The sequence below is a fragment of the Pelodiscus sinensis genome, chromosome 1 (genome assembly GCF_049634645.1).
Source record: "Pelodiscus sinensis isolate JC-2024 chromosome 1, ASM4963464v1, whole genome shotgun sequence".
NCBI lineage: Eukaryota > Metazoa > Chordata > Testudines > Trionychidae > Pelodiscus > Pelodiscus sinensis.
Window position 1 is genome coordinate 81,606,274 of NC_134711.1, and position 22,408 is coordinate 81,628,681.

Consider the following 22,408-nt stretch of genomic DNA (forward strand, 5'->3'; position numbering starts at 1 on the left):
GGGCTTTCTCGCCCCGGAGCTCGAAGGCAGCAGGACCGCCCAGAGCGCAGTGGTCCCGCCACCTCGACCTCCAGGGCGAGAAAAGCTGCTCCGGGTGCCCCTGGTCTGCTGGGGACCGTCTCCAGCAGACCAGGGACACCTGGAGCAAAGCCGGGGAGGCGGAGGGGTCCCGCGCCTCTGAGGCTTTGCTCTGGCAAAGCCGGGGAGGCGCGGGACTCTGCCGCCGCTGCGGCTTTGCTCCTGGTGTCCCTGGTCTGCTGGAGACAGTCCCCAGCAGATCAGAGGCACCGGGAGCAAAGCGGCAGCGGCGGCGGAGTCCCGCGCCTCTGAGGCTCTGCCAGAGCAAAGTAGGAATAAGATCCTCCAGAAAAGGGCGCTTTTTCCGGAGGATCGGGGCCAGCGTAGACACTCTTTTCCGGCTTTTCTAAAAGCCGGAAAAAAGCGGCGGACATTTTTATTTAAATGCCACGGGGGATATTTAAATCCCCCGCGGATTTCCCTATTACGATCTCTGAAATTACCATGCCCCTTTCGGAAAAGGGGCCAGTGTAGACGAGCCCATAATGTTTATATGCCATGGTTTCAAGTTCCATGCACAATCAACTTTTCTTCCAGGATTATTCTAAAAACTGAACTATTTGAAGTCAGCAAGAAATAACTATTGTTATTTGTAACACTGTTATTTGTACTTTCTATAAAGAGTGAGTCTACACTGCACCCTTACCTTGAAATAAGCTATGCAATTTGTGAGTTACAGGAATGCCAGAAGAGTATATACAGGCAGTCCCCGGGTTACGTAGAAGATAGGGACTGTAGGTTTGTTCTTAAGTTGAATTTGTATGTAAGTTGGAACTGGTACATATTGTAGGGGAAACTCTAGCCAAACATTTCTCCAGAGCTCAGTTTTATTCTCCCACACCTCACTTCCCTCAGTCCTTTATTCTCAAGCTGAGGTGTCTGCTGAGAAAGGCCGCTCCACGTCTCCCTGGTCTGCTGGGGGGGAGCTAGCTTCGCGTCTCCCTGGTCTGCTGGGGGGAAGCAGCTAGTGCGGGATTGACTTGCCCCGTTTGTAAGTAGGGATCCGATGTAAGTCGGATCCATGTAACCCGGGGACTGCCTGTATTTCAAAATAACAGGCATGTTTAAAGACGCGGAATAGCTATTTTGGGATACTTCTAGTATCCCAAAATATCACCGCTGTCTAGATGTAGCCTAGTTGAGTGTGGAAACCTAGTTAAAAATTAGAACACAGACAAGTTTGTTGTTTTATAAAAAGATTTTATTTAAAAGCTTGTGCCAAAAATAGCTGACTTGATTTCATCCACAATTTCTAAACAAAACCACAAAATGGACAAACAAAATGCATCTCGGAAAAAACATCTTTTTCTTTAAATACTTTATCATTTGTTTGTACTAGAGAAGAAGGCGGTCCAAGCTATGACCGGGATCCACATCCAGCCCATGGGGACCACCTCTCCAGCCACTGAGCTCCTGCCAGGAGAGCCTCGCTGGGAGGAGCCACCCCTACTCCCAGACAGTGTGGTGAGCAGGATCTTGTAGTTGGTGATCTGGCCATCTGTGGAGGTTAGTCCCTGGCCCCTTCTCTTCTGCTCCACCTCCCCTTGCTGCATTAGCTCAGCTTCTCCAGTGCCTGGGTGGTGTGGTTGCCGTGACATCAGCCTGATACTCTGAGTGGCATGGTAAGAGGGTGGGGAGCTCTTCAGGGGCTTACCAGGTAAACCTTACGCTGATTTACCTTCACTGCTTTCCCCAGTATTAGCCTTATAGACTACCCTACCACCATGAATCCCTCTCCTCCACTTCAGTAACATCTGCATTCATGAACTTCCATGCAATATCTTTGCCCACCCTTGTACTAAAGCCATTCATCTCTCAAAGATTTACCAGTTTTCTGAAGTTTCATGCAAGGTACAAGACTGAAGTTTTTTAAGTTCATCTTGAAGATCCATTTAAGCCAAACTGTTGCCACGGTAGCAGAACATGAAGTGAGATAAGTCATGAAGCATGCACATTAGCACAATTTGGGTATGTTTACACTACCACCCTAGTTCGAACTAGCGGGGGTAATGTAGTCATCCGCAGTTGCAAATGAAGCCCGGGATTTGAATTTCCCGGGCTTCATTTGCATAAGCCGGCCGGCGCCATTTTTAAATGCCGGCTTGTTCGAACCCCGTGCCGCGCGGCTACACGCGGCACGGGCTAGATAGTTCGAACTAGCAAGCCATTCCGAACTATCTGTACACCTCGTTCCACCCTTTGAGAGTTATAATTCTGTTTCAGTAGTTTGCCATAGTTTTTTGAAGAGACTAAGCAGTGTGTTCTTGATCCATTTTCAAGTCTTTGGCCACCAGCATTGCAGCCACTGGGTGCATGCATGCTCTCTGCTGCATGAAGTGCTGGTAGCTTGATCATGAGATTTCTCAAAGCTGTAAAGATCCCTGCAAAAAAATTTCATAATATAAGTATGAATCAGAAACTTGTCTGAATATGGATTTTCACCTGAAAATATTTTTCTTGAACTGAAGACTTTATATTAAGATTATCCTTTATATCTGAGAGACAACTTGAAGTTCCTATATTGTATCTTTTTAAAAAAAACATACATGCCAAAAGGAACTTAGATTACAGCATGGAAAGCCATTATACAGAAATATATAGTAGCCCAATGTCCGTGACTCTGTAACACTGAAATGCTGGCTGTTCCCTATGGGCGGCATTGTTGCCTGAGTCATGTCCTTCACCTCCCACCGTGGCACTCGGCTGACTTCTGCGCCGCTCAGCTGGGCCGCCGCAGAGAAGCCCAAGTGGCCGCTTGCGCTGCTTGCTCCCCCACGGCGGCCTGGCTGAGCAGCGCAGAAGTCAGCCGAGCACCACGGCAGGAGGCAAAGAGGGGCAGGGCGGTGACGTACACGGCCAGGGGGCGGGGCCCAGTTGTGTACGTCACTGCCCCACTCCCCTTTGCCTCCCGCCGTGGCACTCGGCTGACTTCTGCACCGCTCAGCCAGGCTACCACAGGGGAGCCCAAATGTCCGCTTGCTCCTGTGCGGTGGCCCGGCTGAGCGGTGCAGAAGTCAGCCGAGCACCAGGGCGGGAGGCGAAGGGGACCGGGGTGGTGATGTGCGGCGTGACAGCGGCTCCAGACCCCACACCCTGGTCGTGAATGTCATCGCCCCACCCCCTTCGCCTCCCGCAGTGGGGCTTGGCTGACTTCTGTGCCACTCAGCTGGGCCGCCGCGTGGTAGCAAGTGGTGCAAGCGACTGTTTGGGCTCTGCGGTCCCCCGAGTGAGAGGCAGGAGGGGGAGGAGAAGAGAAAGAGAGACAGAGAGAGAGGCAGGAGGCAGAGGAGAGCTGAGGGGGGAGGGAGGCAGTAGGAGGGAGGGAGAGAGAGAGAGAGAGAGAGAGAGAGAGAGACACGGAGCGAGCGACTAGAGGCTCAGGAGAGAAGACTGACCTGGAGGAGAGACCTGAAAATCCCATCTTATGACGGGCTAATTGGCTAGTATAGAAATATTCATGTTCAGCATGCTCTGCAAACTCTATGTCACTTAGTTTAGAAGGATGCAGGTTGTATTTTTTTCTAACAGGTCTGCTCTAGTTGAAACAGAAATTAATTCAAAGGAGTCCTATGGGCTATGTTACATAGGAGTGACCACAATTTAAAAAAAAAAAAAACACTCTTTTATAAGTTCTGCAGGTGATTCTTACCTAAACAATGGACAAATAAACTTCAGCCTGCCTTGTTCTATAGCCATTTTTAGAGCCAGCAGAATAGCATCTTCCCACTTGGCTAGGATGCAGAGGCGTAACCATATAAAAAACATAAACATTAATTTCTCCTTCAAGTTGCCTGCCTGTTTCTGTTTGTAGCGATTTCAAATTTATGATCACCCACTACTAGTATCCTTCATGGTGTTTCCTAGCCACCTCATATGAATGACAGGATCATGCTACCATACATGCAACAAGACAGTAAAATACTAAATCCTTTAAATTCATAATGAAGTTCAACTGGGTCTCTGGGTTTCCCCATACTGACTTTTGGAATTATTGCTTTTGTAATGATGTATATATTTGTATTATGATAATAGGCAGAAGCACTGATCAGGGCCTCATTGTTACTCCTAGGAGGATTCTGCGCCACTGTGTGAATGCATATTTCATGTGCTGCACAATCTTAATTTTTTGCTTCTTCAGAAAATAACTTCTGCTGAAAAACTGCTGCAGTTCAGCCTTTTCCACACCACCAGAGGGGGCTGGGGCTCTAGGACAGAACAGAAGCTCCCAGGAGAAAATAACTTCTGCAGTTCCATGTTTTGCCTAGTAGAGTGTGTTGTAGCACTGGAAAACAGCAACCGCTCCTGGACATCCTTAGCTAGGATAGGGAAAAGAAAGAGCCTGCCTCCTTATTAAGATTATCCTTTATATTGAGGGATAAATCAAAGTTCCTACATTGTATTGTAGTGCCTGTCATGCCAGGTCAGGAGACAGACAGTGTGGGGCTGCTGCTGCTGCTGGTGGTGGTGATGGTGGGTGGGAGGGTGTGTGTGTGTGTGTGTCAGTCAAGAGAGGGGCTCAATACCTCTAGTGTGGGAGAATGGACTGGGGCAGGGAATGGGACTGAATGGAATGGAATGGGAATGGAGACACAGGGTCTCCTGGGCAGAGGGGGAAGGGGTGCAGAGCTACAGGGGGAAGATGGATGGCTGAGTGGGGGCACAGACACACAGGGACAGAAGCAGATGTGCCTGACTAAATGGGAAAGGCTGGTGTCAGCTAGGGTCTGCATGAGGACTCCTCCTCCTTCCTCGTTCACCCTGTTCCATCTTTTCCCCACCCATACCCAACAACCCTTCAAGTTCTACCTAGGCTCCTTCCCAGCAATTACTTCCCTTTTTCTCAGCATCTCTGTTACCCCTGACTCCCCCACGCCTTTGCACTGCTTCTGAGGGGGTCGGGAAATACAGTGCTGTACTGAAGTTTAAATGAATTATTACTCAGAATTCTGGATTAATATACCTAGTAAGGAATCTATCGGTATGTCTAGACTGCACCCCTCTGCCAGCAGAGGGATGCAGATTAGGCAGGTCGAAATTGCTAATGAAGCGGAGATTTAAATATCCCGTGCTTCATTAGCATAAAAATGGCCACCGCTTTTTTCAGCACGGAGCTTTGTCGGAGAAAAGCAGTAGTCTAGAGGCTGATCTTTCGCTAAAGAAAGCCTTTTACGATAGATCCTGTATACCTCGTATTTTCATGAAGCAATTTCCATTAAGTAATTTTCATGATGCTATTTCCATACTATTACTAATCTGAATCTTATTTCAGAATTATTTACAGCACTGACGTTATAAACTTCCTGCATTCACTTTACATGTGACACTGGAAGTGGTGCCTAGAAAGAGGTGCAAAGTTAGAAGAATAGTAAGATGTATACTTCAGTTCATGGTGTCTGAAAGGAGGCAAGACCTAGAAAAAAGATTTAGAGAGCAAGGGAGAAAAATGTTCACAAAAAAAATCTTAGTTGCTACTGAGCAACTTAACCCTGGAGCAGCCCAGCCAGTCACAGGCCAGTACTGTGACAGAGCACAATGCCAGGGAAGGCACCTTTGGTGAGTATGCAACTCCAAACAAACTGTAGGGCTTACATGCTCTTGTATATTATGTTCAATATGAAAAAAAACCCGAGACACAGTGAGTATCTGCTTCCCAGGGATCGCTCCTGCCGTGAAGAGGGAGCCCTTGGAAAAGATTGTTTACGTGCACAGCGATAGCCCAGGAACCTTGATGGAGATCTCCAGGAAACTTGGTGGTAAATGGTGAATTGCTGCCAATGGGGAGCCGCAAGCTCCGTGGTTGTGGAGCTGTTAAGTAAATAAACCAGAGTGGCCCATTAGCAGCTCTCTCAAAGTGGGCCCGTAGTCCTCCTTGAGAAACACTGGTATGAGGTTAAATTCCTTCCCTGGTCTTTCAGTTTCTTTATGTTTTTTCAATAAAAATAAAGATTTTTAAAATGAAATACTTGAAATTTACAGGAAAATTGATGCAGCGGGGGGGGGGGGGGGAGAGAGGGGGGAATGGTACAGGAAGACACAAAATACATTTATGCCTCTGCTTGCATTCTGAGGAGGTCACCCTAATCCTAGCCTGCACTTACCTCCAATAGCAACAGTGTCAGGAACTCAATCAACTGATGGGATGACAAATCCTTTAGATCTGCTGAACTGAATGAGCACAAATCGCTGTCTTTGGTCTAAACAAGTGAAGAAAAACAACAGTTTATAGTTGGCTTTATCAAAGACATCATCTGCCTGTTTTTGATTTTGGACACCTGCATTTAAATTCAAGTATCTTTTACACAAAAATATTACTTTTTAGGGTTTCAGTTATGAGGTTGAAGAAAACAAAGAATCCAGAAAGTAGAAAGCCATGGGGTTCGTTTAGTGTGTTTTTGTTTCCACCATTTCATTTCCTATTAAAGATGAGACAAAATGTAAGGTAAATTTAAGAGATTCTTATTAATAAAAACCAAACAGTTAAGTGCAACAATTGCAATGTTGACTTTTTTATAATATGAACCTTTGTCAAGAGGAGATTTAGGTTGTAGTAAATGCACAGTAGGGCCAACGCACGCACGCACGCACGCATGCGCACACACAAAAAAATGGCAAAAATAAGGATGTTACACAGGATACATTACTCATTTTGTGCACTTTCGTGGAAAACTAAAAAGCAAATTATTATAAATATTCTGATTTGTTGTAATTTGCTTTGTTTAGTTTTTACCGAGTGTATGCCGCCTGCTTTACAAAGGAAGGTCAGTATTAGTATGATGATATAATTAGTAATGGAGAATTATTTCCATATCCGTACCCATCAAAAACCCCTGACATTTTGAAATTGCAATCCTTAGGCATAAGGCAAAATATGCACAAGTATATTCTCATTTTGCACATTATCCATATGCACTAGACAGCTGTTTAAGTACTTAGTTTACACATACAATGCAGTTTCTCATTTCAACAAGTTGCAGCATAGTTAAAACATCTGTAAGACCTTTGCAGAGTTCTTTAACAACTCACATTGATCCATTTTTGGCTCAGTGCAACACAAGCATCTGAGAGTGTCGTATCATATCTGATAAAAATGAAAAACAAAAGGATTACGTTTGAGAAATGTGAATAAATCCACGTGTATGTGACAGGCATTGTAGCACAGATTATATAAAAATGGCAACATGGCCTATAATAATTAGGCATGGAAGGATCAGATTTTTATCAGTCAATCTTGGTAAACCATCAATTTCACTATACATGCACAAGTCAATGGAAGACAACAACTGAAATTTACAGATAAGCAACATTTTTCTTACTTTGCCTAAGAACTTAAGAGTCAAAACCTTGTGATTTATATCTTTGAATTAGGCTTGTTAAAAATGAACTAGCAAATTAAACCCAGTATTTGGTGATTTAAGGATATTTATTCTGTGTATTGATATGTGACATTGACAATTTGTGTTTAACATTTTGGAGGCTTGACCTTTTTTGAATCCCAATGTCTGCCACTAAACAACTGCCTCACCAACCACCCCATAATTTCAACCACTGCGGAATTATAGACCAATACAAACTGAACATGCTTAAAACTCAGTTTTTAGTAACTGTGAAAATGTAAAAGTCAGTAACAATCCAAAAACAAATCAATATTATCTGCTGAAGTTTTAAAAAATAAAAATTAAACTCTGTCAAGCCAATCTATAATGTGCGCATCTTGTTGCAATGTGGAGCACCTGCTACAATGAGAGTCAACACAGAAATGCATTTCTATGCTCTCCTTTTTCACAGCAACTCTACTCTTCGTTACATTTGTGACTTCTATTGTCAATATTGCCATTCTGTATTGACTGCAGGTGATCGATATCTTGTAGTCAAACTCAGAACACACATATACTTAGAAATCATACACACTCCACCTGTTTAGAAAGTGGGATTTTTTTTCTTGCAGAGGTTTCCAGTGGCAAAACGCTTTCAATTTTTTTCATTTTCTATGGCAATTTTTCAAACTTCTCTCATTTTGGAAAGTACTAGAATTCATATTTTCCACCACACAGAGAGAAGACATCTACAAAATCTTATTTTCTGAATTAAAAAGTTGGAAAGTTTCTGACCCGCTCTAATAAATGTTTTTTAAAATAGTTAATTGATGTTTGGGAATAAGCACAAACAGGTGAGAAAGACAAGAGAAGAGAGAAAAAATTACATCAGTTTTACTGGTGGCATACCAGGTCTGTGCATCCAGGCACTCCAGTCAACTTTGTTGATAACACCCCCCTACAAACAACACAAATCCTTATTCAGTTTATTAGCTAAGCTTTAGAGAAAAAAAAGTTTGCAATTTGCAACTCTAATCAGTTTAAATCTTGAGTTTTGGATTATATGAATAACTTGATCTAAAGTGATGATTCCTATGTGGTTTACATTTGAATAACTGTACTTTGAACATAGCCCATACCCATGTTTAGAAGATTTTATGCTACATCTTTACATATTCTCCATATAGAAAAGAGGGTGAAGATATATGTACACCAAAAAATTTTAAGAAAGGCAGTGATCTTTTATTTATCAAACCTATTGTACTCTGACCATATGGCACAGCTTCGGGTTCCTGAGATATGCTCAAGTAGAATACACTCTGCTAGTTTCACACAATTGTAGGATTTCAATTAGCCAGAAGCAACATCTAACCTTATCATTGAAGTAGGAATACAAGAACTTCTTCTAATCCTCAGTCACAGCACTCTTATAGGCAAACTACTGAATATAAGCCTTCAAGAAGCCAATGAAGACATCTACATTAAAAAAGTATCCATTAACAAAACCAGTGGTTGAAAGCAAAGCAAGAATCCTTTCTAAAATAGAACTATTAATACTCAACCTGGCCCTCCAAAAATCTGTTCAAGGTAGAAAAGCAAAGCAAAGCCTTTCTCATATGGAACGGAAGACTGTGCAAAATCAGGATCTACTTCATTCATGTTGAGGATCAGTTTAGTGAGAGAGTTTGTGTCTACCACTGTATTTATCCTGCATTCCAAGTAAACAGTGTGTCCCTCCTTTAGCCTAGAGAATTATCAGGAACATTAATTCAAGTGAGAAGGCAAAACATTTCCTCAGAACTTTTGTAAAGGAGAGAAAAGTCAATTTTTCTTAATGTACTCAGTATTACACCTACCAAGAATGCTCCCATGTTTTATTTGTTACCAAGTTTCCTGTCCAGCTGTGAGAGATTTCATGAGCAATAACCTAAAAATATAAAGCCACACCAGAAGTAGATATAAAATCCCAACTGGAGAGAAAGAGAGGAGGGTCTCACAAGTGGGCACAGTAGTTCAGTTGAGTCCTCATTCATGTCAAGCAGAAGAGAATAATTACCTCCTGTGTCTTACATACAAAACTCCTCTTACATCCCAGAATATTAGTCTTTTTCACAAATACACTACATTGTTGATTTCTATTTGATATGTGGTCCACTATAAACCCACATCTTTTCCAGCAGCACTACCACTTAGCCAGTTATTCTAAATTTTATAATTGTGTATTAAATGTTTCCTTCCTATTTGCAGTACTTTGCATTGATCTTTACTGAATTTCATCTGGCTCATTTTAGATCTATTCTCTCATTTGTGTGAAGGTCAGTTTGACTTGTAGTCCTGTCCTCCAAAGTGCTCGTAACCCCTCCAATCTTGGTATCATCTGAAAATTTTATAAGCGTACTATCCATATCTTTAATGAAAATAATTAATATCAGAGCCAGGGCTGACTTCTGTGGAACGCTACTGATTACACCATCCTAGTTTAACAGTAATCCATTGTTAACTAGTCTTTAACTAGAGTCTTTCCACCAGATGTGCCCCCACCTTATAGTTTTATCTAGACCACATTTCCTTAGTTTGCTTATAAGACTGTCACATGGGACTGTCACTAAGCATTTAAAAAAGTTAGATTGGTTTGACATGACATGTTTTTGACATATAGATGCAGTCTATTCCTTATACCAGTGGTCACCAACCAGTAGATCGGGATCTACCAGTAGATCTTGGAGCCTCTGACAGGTGATCCTGACTGGTTTGGCCAGGAAGCTATCAAACACTGGCACTTCAGCTGCGCCTCCACCCACTGTCATGCTGCGTCTGCCCTCTGCCTTGGAGCTACCCTCCTCCCCCTGCAAAACTCTACTTGCTGTGCTGGGTGAGAGAGAGAGAAAAGGAGGGTGCTGATGTCAGCGGGTCACTCCTTTTGCAACTTGTGTATCTTATCTCAACACAGAGAGAAGTGGATGGAGGGAGCTTGGCAATGCAAATCTCCGTCACTCTCACACACTGTGTGTGTCTCTGTCATTCTCACAAACACACAGGCTACGTCTACACTGGCCCCTCTTCCGGAAGGGGCATGTAAATTTCACGAGTCGTCGTAGGGAAATCCGCGGGGGATTTAAATATCCCCCGCGGCATTTAAATAAAAATGTCCGCCGCTTTTTTCCGGCTTTTAAAAAAGCCGGAAAAGAGCGTCTAGACTGGCCCCGATCCTCCGGAAAAAGTGCCCTTTTCCGGAAGGTCTTATTCCTACTTTGAAGTAGGAATAAGAGCCTCCGGAAAAGGGCACTTTTTCCGGAGGATCGGGGCCAGTCTAGACGCTCTTTTCCGGCTTTTTTAAAAGCCGGAAAAAAGCGGCGGACATTTTTATTTAAATGCTGCGGGGGATATTTAAATCCCCCGCGGATTTCCCTACGACGACTCGTGAAATTTACATGCCCCTTCCGGAAGAGGGGCCAGTGTAGACGTAGCCACACTGTGCTTCACTCTAATCTCCTGACCCAACACAGACGTGGCAAGAGGCTGTTGTGACTTCTGTTACTGCTTGCAAAGTGGGTTATTTTTGGTTTTTGACTGGCCTGTGCATTTCATAATTTTCATTTCTATCTTATACTTACAGTTAAGTATTTAGCAGTGAGTTCTAAAATGCCTAACCCATTGTGGCTAGAGTAATTATCCACATAGTAATTGCTGCTCCTGGAAGTGGACCTGGCACATCCCTGCAGCCCTTGAGAAAGGCAGAGCAGGGAGTCTCCACATGCTGTCCTGGCCTGCAGACACCACTCCTGCAGCTCCCATTGATCAGTAATGGGGAACTGTGGCCAGCAGAAGCTGTGGGCTCGGTGCCTATAGATATGGGGCAGTACATGGCAGCATGGAGCCATTGCTGTACATGCCAGCTGCTTTCAGGAGTGGTGCAGGGCCAGGGCAGGAGTAAGCCTGCCTTAATCCCACTGCTCCACCACCCGGAAGCCAGCTCAGTAAAACAGTGCCCAGCCAGAGTCTGAATTGTGAACACCTGTTCCAGCCCTGAGCCTCATCCTGCACCCAACCTCCTGCCTCAGACACCAATCTTCCTGCACCCAAACTCCTTCCCAAACCATGCACCCTTAACCCACTCCTGGACCTCAATCCCCTGCCCTGGGCTAACCCCAGAGACCCTCCCACACTCCACACCCCTTGGCCCAAAAACCAGAGCCTGCACCCAAACCCCCTACCCCAGCCTGGTGAAAGTGAGTGAGGATGGGGTGGGTGGGTGAAGGGGAATGGAGTGAGCAGGGTGAGGCCTCTAAGAAAGGGTAGAGCAGGGGCAGCGCCTTAAAGAAGGGGTGGGAAGGAAGTGGGGCAAGGGTATTGGATTTGAGGTAGATCTTACATTGCACTTAAATTGAAAAAGTGATCTTGTGGTTAAAAAGGTTGGAGACCACTGCCTTATACCCTTATTATCCTCTACATCAGCAACAGGCAACCTAGGCTAGCGAGCGGGCTGCAAGATTGTCGTTACCAAGAAAGTCTCCTGGAATAGGGTAATTTTGCTAATTTCACTTGCGTACTAAGGATATTAATATTCGTTTACACAGGTAAACGTGTACCCGCTGAGAAATTTCAGTGGTTACATGGTTACACGTGGGAGAAGGAAATAGGCATATGACAGTGTAAACTAGGGGTGGGGAACCTAAGGCCCAGAGAAGGGATGCAGCCCCCAGGTTGCCTGAATCTGGCCCCCAAGGCTCTGGACTCCCCCCCAGCTTTGGGGAGTCTGAGCTGGTGCTCTAGCCCTCCCCCCACTCCCTTATGGGGGCTGGAGCACACAAAAATCTTGTAACCTGGCCCCCCTTAGGCTCTGTTGTGCAATGGGAATTTGGGGGGTGTCTTTCTCATTCTCAGTTGACCACATCAGCGAGTGTTTGGGTTTTTTGTTTTTGCTTCTCATTTGTGTGTGGCCCCCGCAACTGACTTTTCTGTGGGTTAGCAGCCCCCAACCCAAAAAAAGTTCCCCATCCCTGGTGTAAACGATTAACCAATGAGCTTGGGCTCATTAGTTAACCTTGAGAGTTACATGCAGTCTCCCCCCCTCCCCCGACTACGCTACTGCCTCTGTAGGCAGCAACATAGGGGGAAAGGAGGCAGGCGAGAGCCAGCGTTCATAGGGAGCCAGCTTTTAAGACAGCTCCTTGCAAGCATGAGCACCACTTCTCGCAGAGCTGCCTGTCTTCTTCCCCACCCCACCCCAACTGCTTCATGGCGGGGGCAAGCAGGCAGCTGCATGGGAGTGGGGGAACAGGCAGCTTAAAAGCTGGCTCCCTGTGTGCACTGGCTCCCACCTGCCCCTTCCTCCCTGCGCTGTTGGCTCTGATACAGAGGCAGCAGCCAGAGGGAGGAGAGCTGCATGTAACTATGAAGGTGTCATGATGAGCCCAGGCTCATAGGTTTACCATTTACACTATCACATGCCTACCCCATAGCTAGAATGTACCACACATAGAAGCCTGATGAGCTGCAGTCGACCCATGGGTTGCTAATTGCCAACTGCTGCTCAACATGCTATAATTCCTTGGGTCCTCTTTGTTTTTCTTTTTAAAGGTATGTTCTATGTTTTCCCTTCTCCAGTCCTCTGGGACCTTACCAGTCCTTATTGAGTTCCCAAAGATCAGTGCTAGCCAAGATTGCTTGAGCTATTTCCTTCAGTAGCCTAGGATGAATTTCATCTGGCCCTGCCAATTTGAATACATATCACTTATCTAAATGTTCTTTACCCCAGTCTTTCCCTAATTTGGCTTGTGTGACTTCCCCCTAATTATTAATATCAAATGTGCTGAATATCTGGCCACCATTAACGTTTTTAGGGAAGTCTAAAACAGGGGCATTAAACACCTCAGTCATTTTGATGTTTTGAGCTCTTCTTCCCTGCTAAGAGGCCCTACATTTACTTTATCTTAAAGTAAATTAAAAATAAGAAAAGGTCTGAAAGAAGCGTATGCCATGGTTGCCATCATACACTAGTTACGGAAAGCTAACCTTCAAGTGTATTGCTCATGTCAATGGCTCTCAACTTTTCCAGATAACTAGTCTGATTTGTCTTTGCATTCCTCCAAGTTTTACCTCACTTAAAAAACTACTTGTTTACAAAATCAGATATAATAATACAGAAGTGTCACAGCACGTTACTACTGAAAATTTGATTACTTAATTTTAGCATATAATTATAAATTAATTTGAATATAAATATTGTATTTACATGTCAGTGTGCAATATACAGACCAGTATAAAAAGTCATTGTTGGTAATAATTTTAGTTTGTACTGACTTCACTAGTGCATTATATGTAGCCTCCTGTAAAATTAGACAAATACCTAGTTGAGCTGATGTACCCCAGAAGACCTCTGTTTATCTCGAGGGAGACACATCCCTGGTTGAGAACCGTTGGCTTGTATCATTTACATGTGCACAAAAGAAGTGTTTCTTGCTGGTGCTGCACAGTTGCTAGGTATCTAGATAGTGTTGATTTCTCAGCATGAGAGTGTGTCAGCCCCAAGGGCCCAAAGTACATGGGTCACAGACACCAGGTGTGTCACAAGAAAAGTCCTGTGCGTAGGAGGGAGCGCACCAGGACCTGTGTGTGCCAAAGTAACATGGAGCCTGTGCTGCATGACACCCTGAGGCAGCCCAGGCTGACAAGAGACCAGGGCAGGGAGCCAGGGGTGGCAAGCTGTACAGGTGCATGGTGCCCAGGCTCCACCAATGTTCAGGACTGGGTCTCTTCCCTAGTCGTGCCTGCCACCCACAGGTGTGTCCCAGGGAGTATTCCTGCCTGCCTGGGCAGCTGCTCTCACCTTGCAGCTCTGTGCTGCAGGTGCTCGCCAGCTGCTGCTTGGGGAGGAGGGCAGAGGGGTGAGCTCTTCCTCCAGAGCTCACCTCTCCTGACAGGGGGAGGTTGAGAGGAGTCCTCCCCCTGCTCCATCCCTCACTCCAAACTCCTCATCTCCAACCCAACCCATGTCCCACACCCCAGCCCTGAACCTGCACCCCAAACACCCGCCCACATCCAAACTCCCTCTCAGAGCCTGAGGCAGGTGTGTGGGGGGGGAGGACAGGGACCTGTTCTGGGCATCACCGAAAATATACAGAGCTCTGCCTGGAGCAGGGAAAAGGGGCACAGCAAGACCCCACAGGGTCAGGGGGCACGGACCCAACCAAATGTGTTTTCCAACTGCTTAGCCCCAGCGCCACCTGGAAATCCCGGGGGTCCCGCCCAGTGCCGGGCCGGGGGGAAAGGCGGCCCCGCAGCAGCCCCCCCTCACCAGGCAGCGCAGCCCGTCCCGCTCGACGCGCACGGTGAGGGCCGCGGTGCCCCGCAGCGAGCGGCTGGCGAAGTCCACGCGGCAGCGCAGGTGCAGGTGCTGCGCGCGGTGCTGGGCGGGCGCGGCGCAGGAGCTCGGGTCCGGCTCGGCCATGGCTGCGGCTCGCACCTGCCTCGCAGCCGGCGGAGAGAGGGAGGGGCGGGGCCGCGCCGAGGGGAGGGGGTCGCGGTTCAGCCCCGCAGCGCTCCCGCCTTGGCGGCCCGAAGCGAACACAAGGGCTCGGGGGCCGGGACGTGGCTGCAGCGGACGGTGGCGCCTGCCAAGCGCAGCGGGCAGCGGGGCAGGAGCGCAGCGCTCAGCCCGCTCCTGGGGTGCTCGGCGCTGCAGGCCCCCGGCCGAGCCCCTTTCGCTTGCAGCTTCTCATGTCCCCTCGGGCCGAAATTCCGCCTGTCGTGCTGTGTCTCTTCAAAGGGGAACTTCTAGATGTTTTTGAAAAGTCTCTCCCCTCCCGCCCCCGTGAAAGCTGAACTTTAAAAACCTCCATGACAGATCACTAGCAGCAAATGTATAAATAACATTTTTGTTACGATACATACAATACTTAAGATACAATTCCAGCTGTGACAATAGTGTAGCTAGAATCCATGCACCTTAAACTGAATTTTTGGGGTGGCCCCACTGTAGGAGGTCTATCGGGGAAAGAAACTCTCCGGTGCAGGTCCCTCACTCCTTGTGACCCTTGGGCTGTGTCTAGACTTGCAAGTTTTTCCTCAAAAGCAGATGCTTTTGCAAAAAAACTTACCAGCTGTCTACACTGGCCACTTGAATTTCCACAAGAACACTGACTATCTCATGTAAGAAATCAGTGCTTCTTGCAGAAACACTATGCTGCTCCTGTTTGGGCAAAAGTCCTTTTGCGCAAAAGGGCCAGTGTAGACAGCTCAGATTTGTTTTGCACAAAAAAGCCCTGATCGTGAAAATGGCGATTGGGGCTTTTTTGTGCAAAAGCGCATCTAGATTGGCCATGGATGCTTTTGCACAGAAGCATCCGTGCCAATCTAGACGCTCTTTTCCGCAAATGCTTTTAACGGAAAAGCTTTTCCATTAAAAGCATTTGTGGAAAATCATGCCAGTCTAGACGTAGCCTTGGAGTAATAGGGTTGAATAAGATACCATCAGCCTTTGATTTAGGGAGTCCTTATCAGACCTGCTAAATCAATTGTCAGAGAATCAATTTCAGCCTAGGTATAGACAAGGCCAAAAAAGTTTTCAAAATACAGGGTTGTGTGTATACACAGAAGAAAACATTAAAATGTAGCTGCCTAATTGAAAATTGATGAGTGATAACTAGAGGTGTGTACAGGTAGTACATTTTGCCGGAATTTATCAAATGCAGCATCTGAACAATAGTAACATAGGAGGAAAGTAGTTTCTTATCCGAATAAGAAACAATGGAATAGACTTTAGATAAACTTTCCAGAAACATTTGCCTCTTGCTTGAAATCAATCTTGGAACACTCAAAAGGAAACTTCTGAAGCAGTTACAAGTTACTGAGAAAAGGAATATGAACTTGGAATTCATCCTTAATAGAGATTATAATTGAAATGATAAAAACTGTTCCCCAAAGTCTCATACTGACCAAATTCTGGAAATAAAAAACTTGTGAGACAACAAATATGGATTCCAACCTCCCAGCCCAGAATGTCCGTACCACCAGGGAAGCTTTTCCAGGAAATGTTTGCTAACATGCCTGGAGATGGAGTGGGGAGCTTCCCTGCCCATTACTACAAAGCTATTAGAGGTACTCCTTAGTCCTTCTCACAGGGTTTCTGTAGAGGCCAGCCTTATTCTGTCCTCTATGGGGGTGCCGGATTATTGGATATGCCGGAGTACCAGAAGGGGGGCTATGAAGAGTCTAGTGGGGAGGGTGTCAGTGGGGGAACTGCACAGCATGGGCAGCACTCCAGCTGCTCTGCCCCACGGCTTTCCCAAGTCCACCACTCATCAGTTTCAGCAGCAGCAGACTTGGGGAAGCCGGGGGGGGGGGGGGGGGGGGGGCAGAGAAGCTGGAGTGCTGCCGGATTGGTCCCGCAGCGCTGCTCAGGTGAGGGGCGGCGCTGCGGGACCAACCTGGCAGCACCCCAGCTGCTCTGCCCCTGGGTTCCCCAAGTCGCTGCTGCTGAAACTGACCAGAGTCGGACTTGGGGAAGCCAGGGGCAGAGCAGCTCCAATTGTCCGGCTGGCCCAGCATTTCTGGGTTCCAGTTGGTGCTGGACTATCGGGAATTCCGGACCACTGGACGCCGAACAACTGGAGTTTTACTGTACAAGATTGGATTGTGTTAATTTGTTCAGCATTCAGCTATTGTGTGCTAGCTTCCATTTTAGAGACATGTATCAGTAAAAATGGTTATTGCTAGGGCTGGTTAAAAATACACTTCAGAAATTGCAAACAACTTTTATTTAAACTGTTCTTCAAATCTTTTGAAGTGTTTCAAAAATACTTCTTAAGAATCAGTTATGAAGCTGGCTGTGAAGCCTAAAGTTTAGTGCTGAAATTTCAGATGGTCAAAATTCAGAGCTTTTTTGACCCCACCTTTCCCACCGCAAAAAAACCCTCAAACCCTACCACTGAATTTTAACATCAGTTCCAGTTGTTATACTGCATACAGCACAACAGGTAATTGGTGTCAATTTGGAAGGAGAAATAAAATTGTTCAGATCCCAAGAAATAGGCCACAAGTACAAACCTAAGTTTAAACATGATTGAAGGTGCTTGGAACTTAAACTTCCAGGTTTAGTCTAGAAATCAAAATATCTGAAGACATCAAGGAAAAGCTATTTATTATGACATTGTTAATTTCAATCCTCGTTGATTGCATAAGACCAGACAGGTTGGCTGTTTTATTAAAAAGATTCATTTTAAACAAATATTTGAAGACTTAGGACTTCAATTATGTGTTGCTGTATGAAAGCCTGTACCAAAAAAATTTTGATTTTGTCCAAAATTTGTAAAAAAAACAGACATGACTGACGAACACAAATGCATCCCAGAAAAGTAATCTTTTCTACTAAGTACTTTTATAATTTGTTTGTATTAAAGCCATTCATTCATCTCCCAAAGATTTACCAGTGTTTAAAAGTTTCATTCAAGGTACAAGACTGAAGCTTTTAAACTTTATCTTGAAGATCCATTTAAGCCAAATTATGGCCACCGTAGCAAAACACAACATCAGATAGGTAATCAAGCATGCATGTTAACACAATTTGCAGAGTTATAGTTCTGTTTCAGTAGTTTGCCATAGCTTTTTAAAGAGTCTATTTCTGATCCACTTTCAAGTCTTTGGCCACCAGCATTGCAGCCACAGGGTGCATGTACGCTTTATGCTTCATGAACGTGCTGACGGTTTGATCACGAGACTTCTCAAAGTTGTAAAGGTCCCTGAAAGAAATTCCATAATTTAAGTATAAACGAGAAACTAATCTGAATATGGATTTTCACCTGAAAATATTATTCTTACGCTGATAATTTTATATGAAATTATCCTTTACATAAATCTTTCTGCTCTAATCTAAGTTTGCTTGATTTTTATGTTAAAAAATTGATACCATAACTTCAATTTGCTCTTCAAATAATTAAATATACGTATGTTCAAAGTTTTATCATCAGTCACTTACTTTAGAAAGATGCAGATATTATGATTTTTCTAAGAAATCTGCTCTAGTTCTAAGAGGAATTAATTCAAAGACGACTTATTGGCTGTGCTGAATAGGAGTAACCACAATACAAAATAAAGCAGACCTTTGTAAGTTCTGCACGTGATTCTTACTTAAACAAGGGACGAGTAAACTTCAGAAAGATGCAGATTTTATGATTTTTCTAAGAAATCTGCTCTAGTTCTAAGAGGAATTACAGGCAGTCCCCGGGTTACATGGATCCGACTTACATCGGATCCCTACTTACAAACGGGGTGAGGCAACCCCGCACTAGCTGCTTCCCCCCAGCAGACCAGTGAGACGCGGAGCGGCTTTTCTCAGCAGACACCTCAGCTTGAGAATAAAGGACTGAGGGAAGTGAGGTGAGGGAGAATAAAACTGAGTTCTGGAGAAATGTTTGGCTAGAGTTTCCCCTACAATATGTACCAGTTCCGACTTACATACAAATTCAACTTAAGAACAAACCTACAGTCCCTATCTTGTACGTAACCCGGGGACTGCCTGTAATTCAAAGACGACTTATTGGCTGTGCTGAATAGGAGTAACCACAATACAAAATAAAGCAGACCTTTGTAAGTTCTGCACGTGATTCTTACCTAAACAAGGGACGAGTAAACTTCAGCCTGCCTTGTTCTGTAGCCATTTTTAGAGCCAGAGGAATAGCTTCCTCCCAGCTGGCTAGGATGCAGAGGCGTAACCATCTGAAAAATGTAGTAAAACATAAATTTTTCCTCTCAGGTGACTGTCCATTTTTGTTTGTAGCAGTTTTCAACCTATCTTCTATTACTAATACCCAATATGATGTTCCCTAAATCCACCCTAAGAATGAAGAGGTCATTCTACTAAATGTGCAACATGACAATCAGATAAATACTTTAAGTTCATGAAACTGAACAGGGTCTCTGGGTTTCCTGATACAAATTCTTGCAATTATTTCATACTGAATTTTGCAATTATTTCTCTTATAATGGACATACACATTCGCAAAGAGGCAATTAGACCAATCAGGGTCCCATTGATCAGGGTGCTGATACTTGGTGAAAATCACTACATAGCGGTAAATGCCTATTTGCAAGCTCATATTTTTATAATAAATTTGCTTTATTTTTATTTTTAAAAATAAAGCAAATGTAATAGAACTTAGTATCAGTATATTAACTGGGAACTACATTCTAAAAACTTAAATGTCAATGGTAAATGGCAAAGGATTACTGTACACCTAGCGAGATACGACACGAAATCACCACCACGAAAACTCTGTGGCAAGTTTGTTACAAGGGAAAACTAGGTAATGTTGCCAGTTCTAAAAAAGTTATAATATAATACCTCACAGTAATATATTTTTAGAGTTCCAGCAACATAATTAGGGGTACAGATATGTTTTAAGCATATATAAGTACAACAGACAAAGAAATGTATAGTGAAAGTTATAAACTAGAATTATTGGGCATATAAGAATTTTTTGTCTGATAAGTAGAAATTTTGGAAAAGTGTTCACTTTAAAGACAGCATGTACTCTATGGAGAAAGTCACATTTAAAAGTGAAGTGGACACAGCATAAGAACAGACTAGATAACTTCTAATTTCTGATGCTCAGACTGGAATATATTTTTCCATTGCATCATTAGTTAGAACACAGGAATATTGCACATGTAAGAGTTACATGTACTAGAAGTCATTACTATTCAAGTGCGCCCGGTTACATTTTAGTATCATAGAACTTCTCACATTGTATGAGGTAGTATTTTTCCTTATCAAATACTTTGCATGTGGCAATTTCCATACTCTTACTAACCTGAACCTTATTTCAGAATTGTTTACATCATTGAAGTTGTAAACTTCCTGCATTCGCTTTACATGTGACACTGGAAGTGGTGCCTAAAAAAAAAAAAGTTGCAAAATTAGCAAGGAATACTTCAACTCATGTTTTCTGAGAGAGGCAAGATTTAGAAGGAAGACTCATTACAAGGGAGAAAATATTTATCAATAGCTATGAGGTTTCTGTTAAGTGCTTGCACATTTTCTCCATTTGCTACAATCCACCTTAGGAAGGAAGGAGCAAGGGATAAATAGGCTTTGTCCACACTAGGGATGTAAACTCTGGTTTAATCAGTTAACCGCTTAACTACTTAAACAGAGAGGGGTGATGCAACGGGGCTGTTCCGGCCAGAATGGGAGCCTGTTGCAGGTAGCGGCTGGGCCCCTTGCACTGCACTGCAAGTGAGGAGCTGCACCAGCCCAGCCAGGCCACGAGTTAACTGACATCCCTAGTCCTCATTAGCACTTTTGTTGGTAAAAAACCTCCCCCCATTGGCCAATGTCAGTTTCACTGACAAAAAGCGCTGGTGTGGACAGTACTATATCAGAGGGGGAAGCTCTCATGCCTACATAGCTACCGCTGCACGCGGGGCATGGTTTAACTATAGAGCAACTACACAGGAGCTGCAGAGGTACAGATGTGCAGCTCTAAGATCCGTGGCGTAGACATAGCTTTAGTCTCTGAAGTATTAGTACAGACCTAGTATTACTGAAACCCTCCAAACTAGGAGCCCTTTGGGTACAGTTTTAATCAAAGCTTAGTCACACAATATACAAAAGCTAAATTCAAACAAATCACTTCTCAAATTTTGTTTATGCCTCCTTGACTGAAAATCTCATGCTGCCCATCAGGTCAAGAATCAAGGAAGATCTGGAGGTCTCTTAGCAACTGTCCCCAAAAAAACAGCAAGAGATTTTAAATAGAATCACTAAGGATTTTCAGAAGCATAAAGCAATGTACATGCTCCCTAGTTTTACAAAACAGATTTATGCCTTTGCTTGCATTCTTAGGAGGTCACCCTACTTCTAGCCTGCACTTACCTCCAATAGCAACAGTCCCAGGAACTCAATCAACTGATGGGATGACAAATCCTTTAGATCTGCTGAACTGAATGAGCACAAATCACTGTCTTTGGCCTAAACAAATGAAGAAAAACCATAGTTAAGAATTGGCTTTATCTACAAAGACATCATCTGTCTGCTTTTGATTTTGGACATCTACATTTAATTTCAAGCAAACATTAAAAGCAATATTTATTATATAAAGTTAAGTTGCAAGGTTACAGAAAATGGACCCAGAAAGGGGAAAGCTGTAGGGCTTGTTCAGACCTGGCAACGAGGGAAGAGGCAAGGGCAGCGCAGGAGGACTGAGGCTGTCCCAGACCAGCCCCTCCCACCCAGACCCCACCCCTTCCAGGAACATGGAGCCAGCCCCACATTGCCCAGAGGCCCGGCAATCCTGTTGGCTCCCCTGGGCTTGTTGAATGGCTTTTTGTTTTCATCGTTGTGTTTCTTATTACAGATAGAGTGCAATGTAAATTTAAGTGATTATTAAAAACACACTAAAAAATGAAGTACAACAATTGCAGTATATACTTCTGCCATAACATGAACTTTTGTCAAGAGGAGAATTAGACTGAAATACTTGTGAAGTAGGACCAAAAGCCACACAAAAATAAGGATATTGCACCAGGTCCATTTCTCATTTTGTGCACCCTTCAGAAAAACTAGAAGTAAACTGCTACAAATGATCAATGATTTTTGTAATTTGCATTGTTCAGTTTTTATCACAGAGTATACAGTGTCTGCTTTACTAAGGAGGGGCAGTGGGCTGCCGTCCATGGCGGCTGTCAGAGCTCAAGTCAGCTGTTCCCAGCAGCCATGGTGGCTCAGGTGGTGACAGCAGGAGGCACCTCCCTACCCACTCCACACTTGGGGAGATGTGCTTGGGGCCAGAGAGGCACGAAGGAGGGAGGCGTGCGTGCCACCAACAGCTGCTTCCCCTGCCCCTATGGCTGCTTTTGTCAGCAAGAGGAGGCGGAGCAGGAAGTGCCTCCCCAGAGCTCAGTGCTCCCCCCACCTGCGCAGCCGCTTTTGCAGGCGACAGCACTGGGGCTGAGGCAGAGCAGGAGGCGGCTCCCTCCCCCCCGGTGTGGCTACTTTTGTGGTGGCAGCCACAAGTGCT

At 44.6% G+C, this 22,408-nt stretch overlaps 1 protein-coding gene and 1 pseudogene across 1 annotated transcript in view; both read right to left on the reverse strand.

Moving 5' to 3' along the window:
• Positions 1 to 1,302: 1,302 nt before the first annotated feature.
• LOC142829072 (leukotriene A-4 hydrolase-like) lies at positions 1,303 to 14,841 on the reverse strand (annotated as a pseudogene).
• Positions 14,842 to 17,515: 2,674 nt separating this feature from the next.
• LOC102462584 (leukotriene A-4 hydrolase) overlaps positions 17,516 to 22,408 on the reverse strand; it is a 30,763-nt gene continuing 25,870 nt past the window's right edge. The window contains exons 16-19 of the mRNA XM_075933721.1: positions 21,265 to 21,360; positions 20,201 to 20,283; positions 19,002 to 19,106; positions 17,516 to 18,130 (exon numbers count right to left, since the gene is read on the reverse strand). Coding sequence (XP_075789836.1) covers positions 18,007 to 18,130; positions 19,002 to 19,106; positions 20,201 to 20,283; positions 21,265 to 21,360 — 408 coding nt within the window. The 3' untranslated portion in view covers positions 17,516 to 18,006. The remainder of the gene's footprint in view (positions 18,131 to 19,001; positions 19,107 to 20,200; positions 20,284 to 21,264; positions 21,361 to 22,408) is intronic.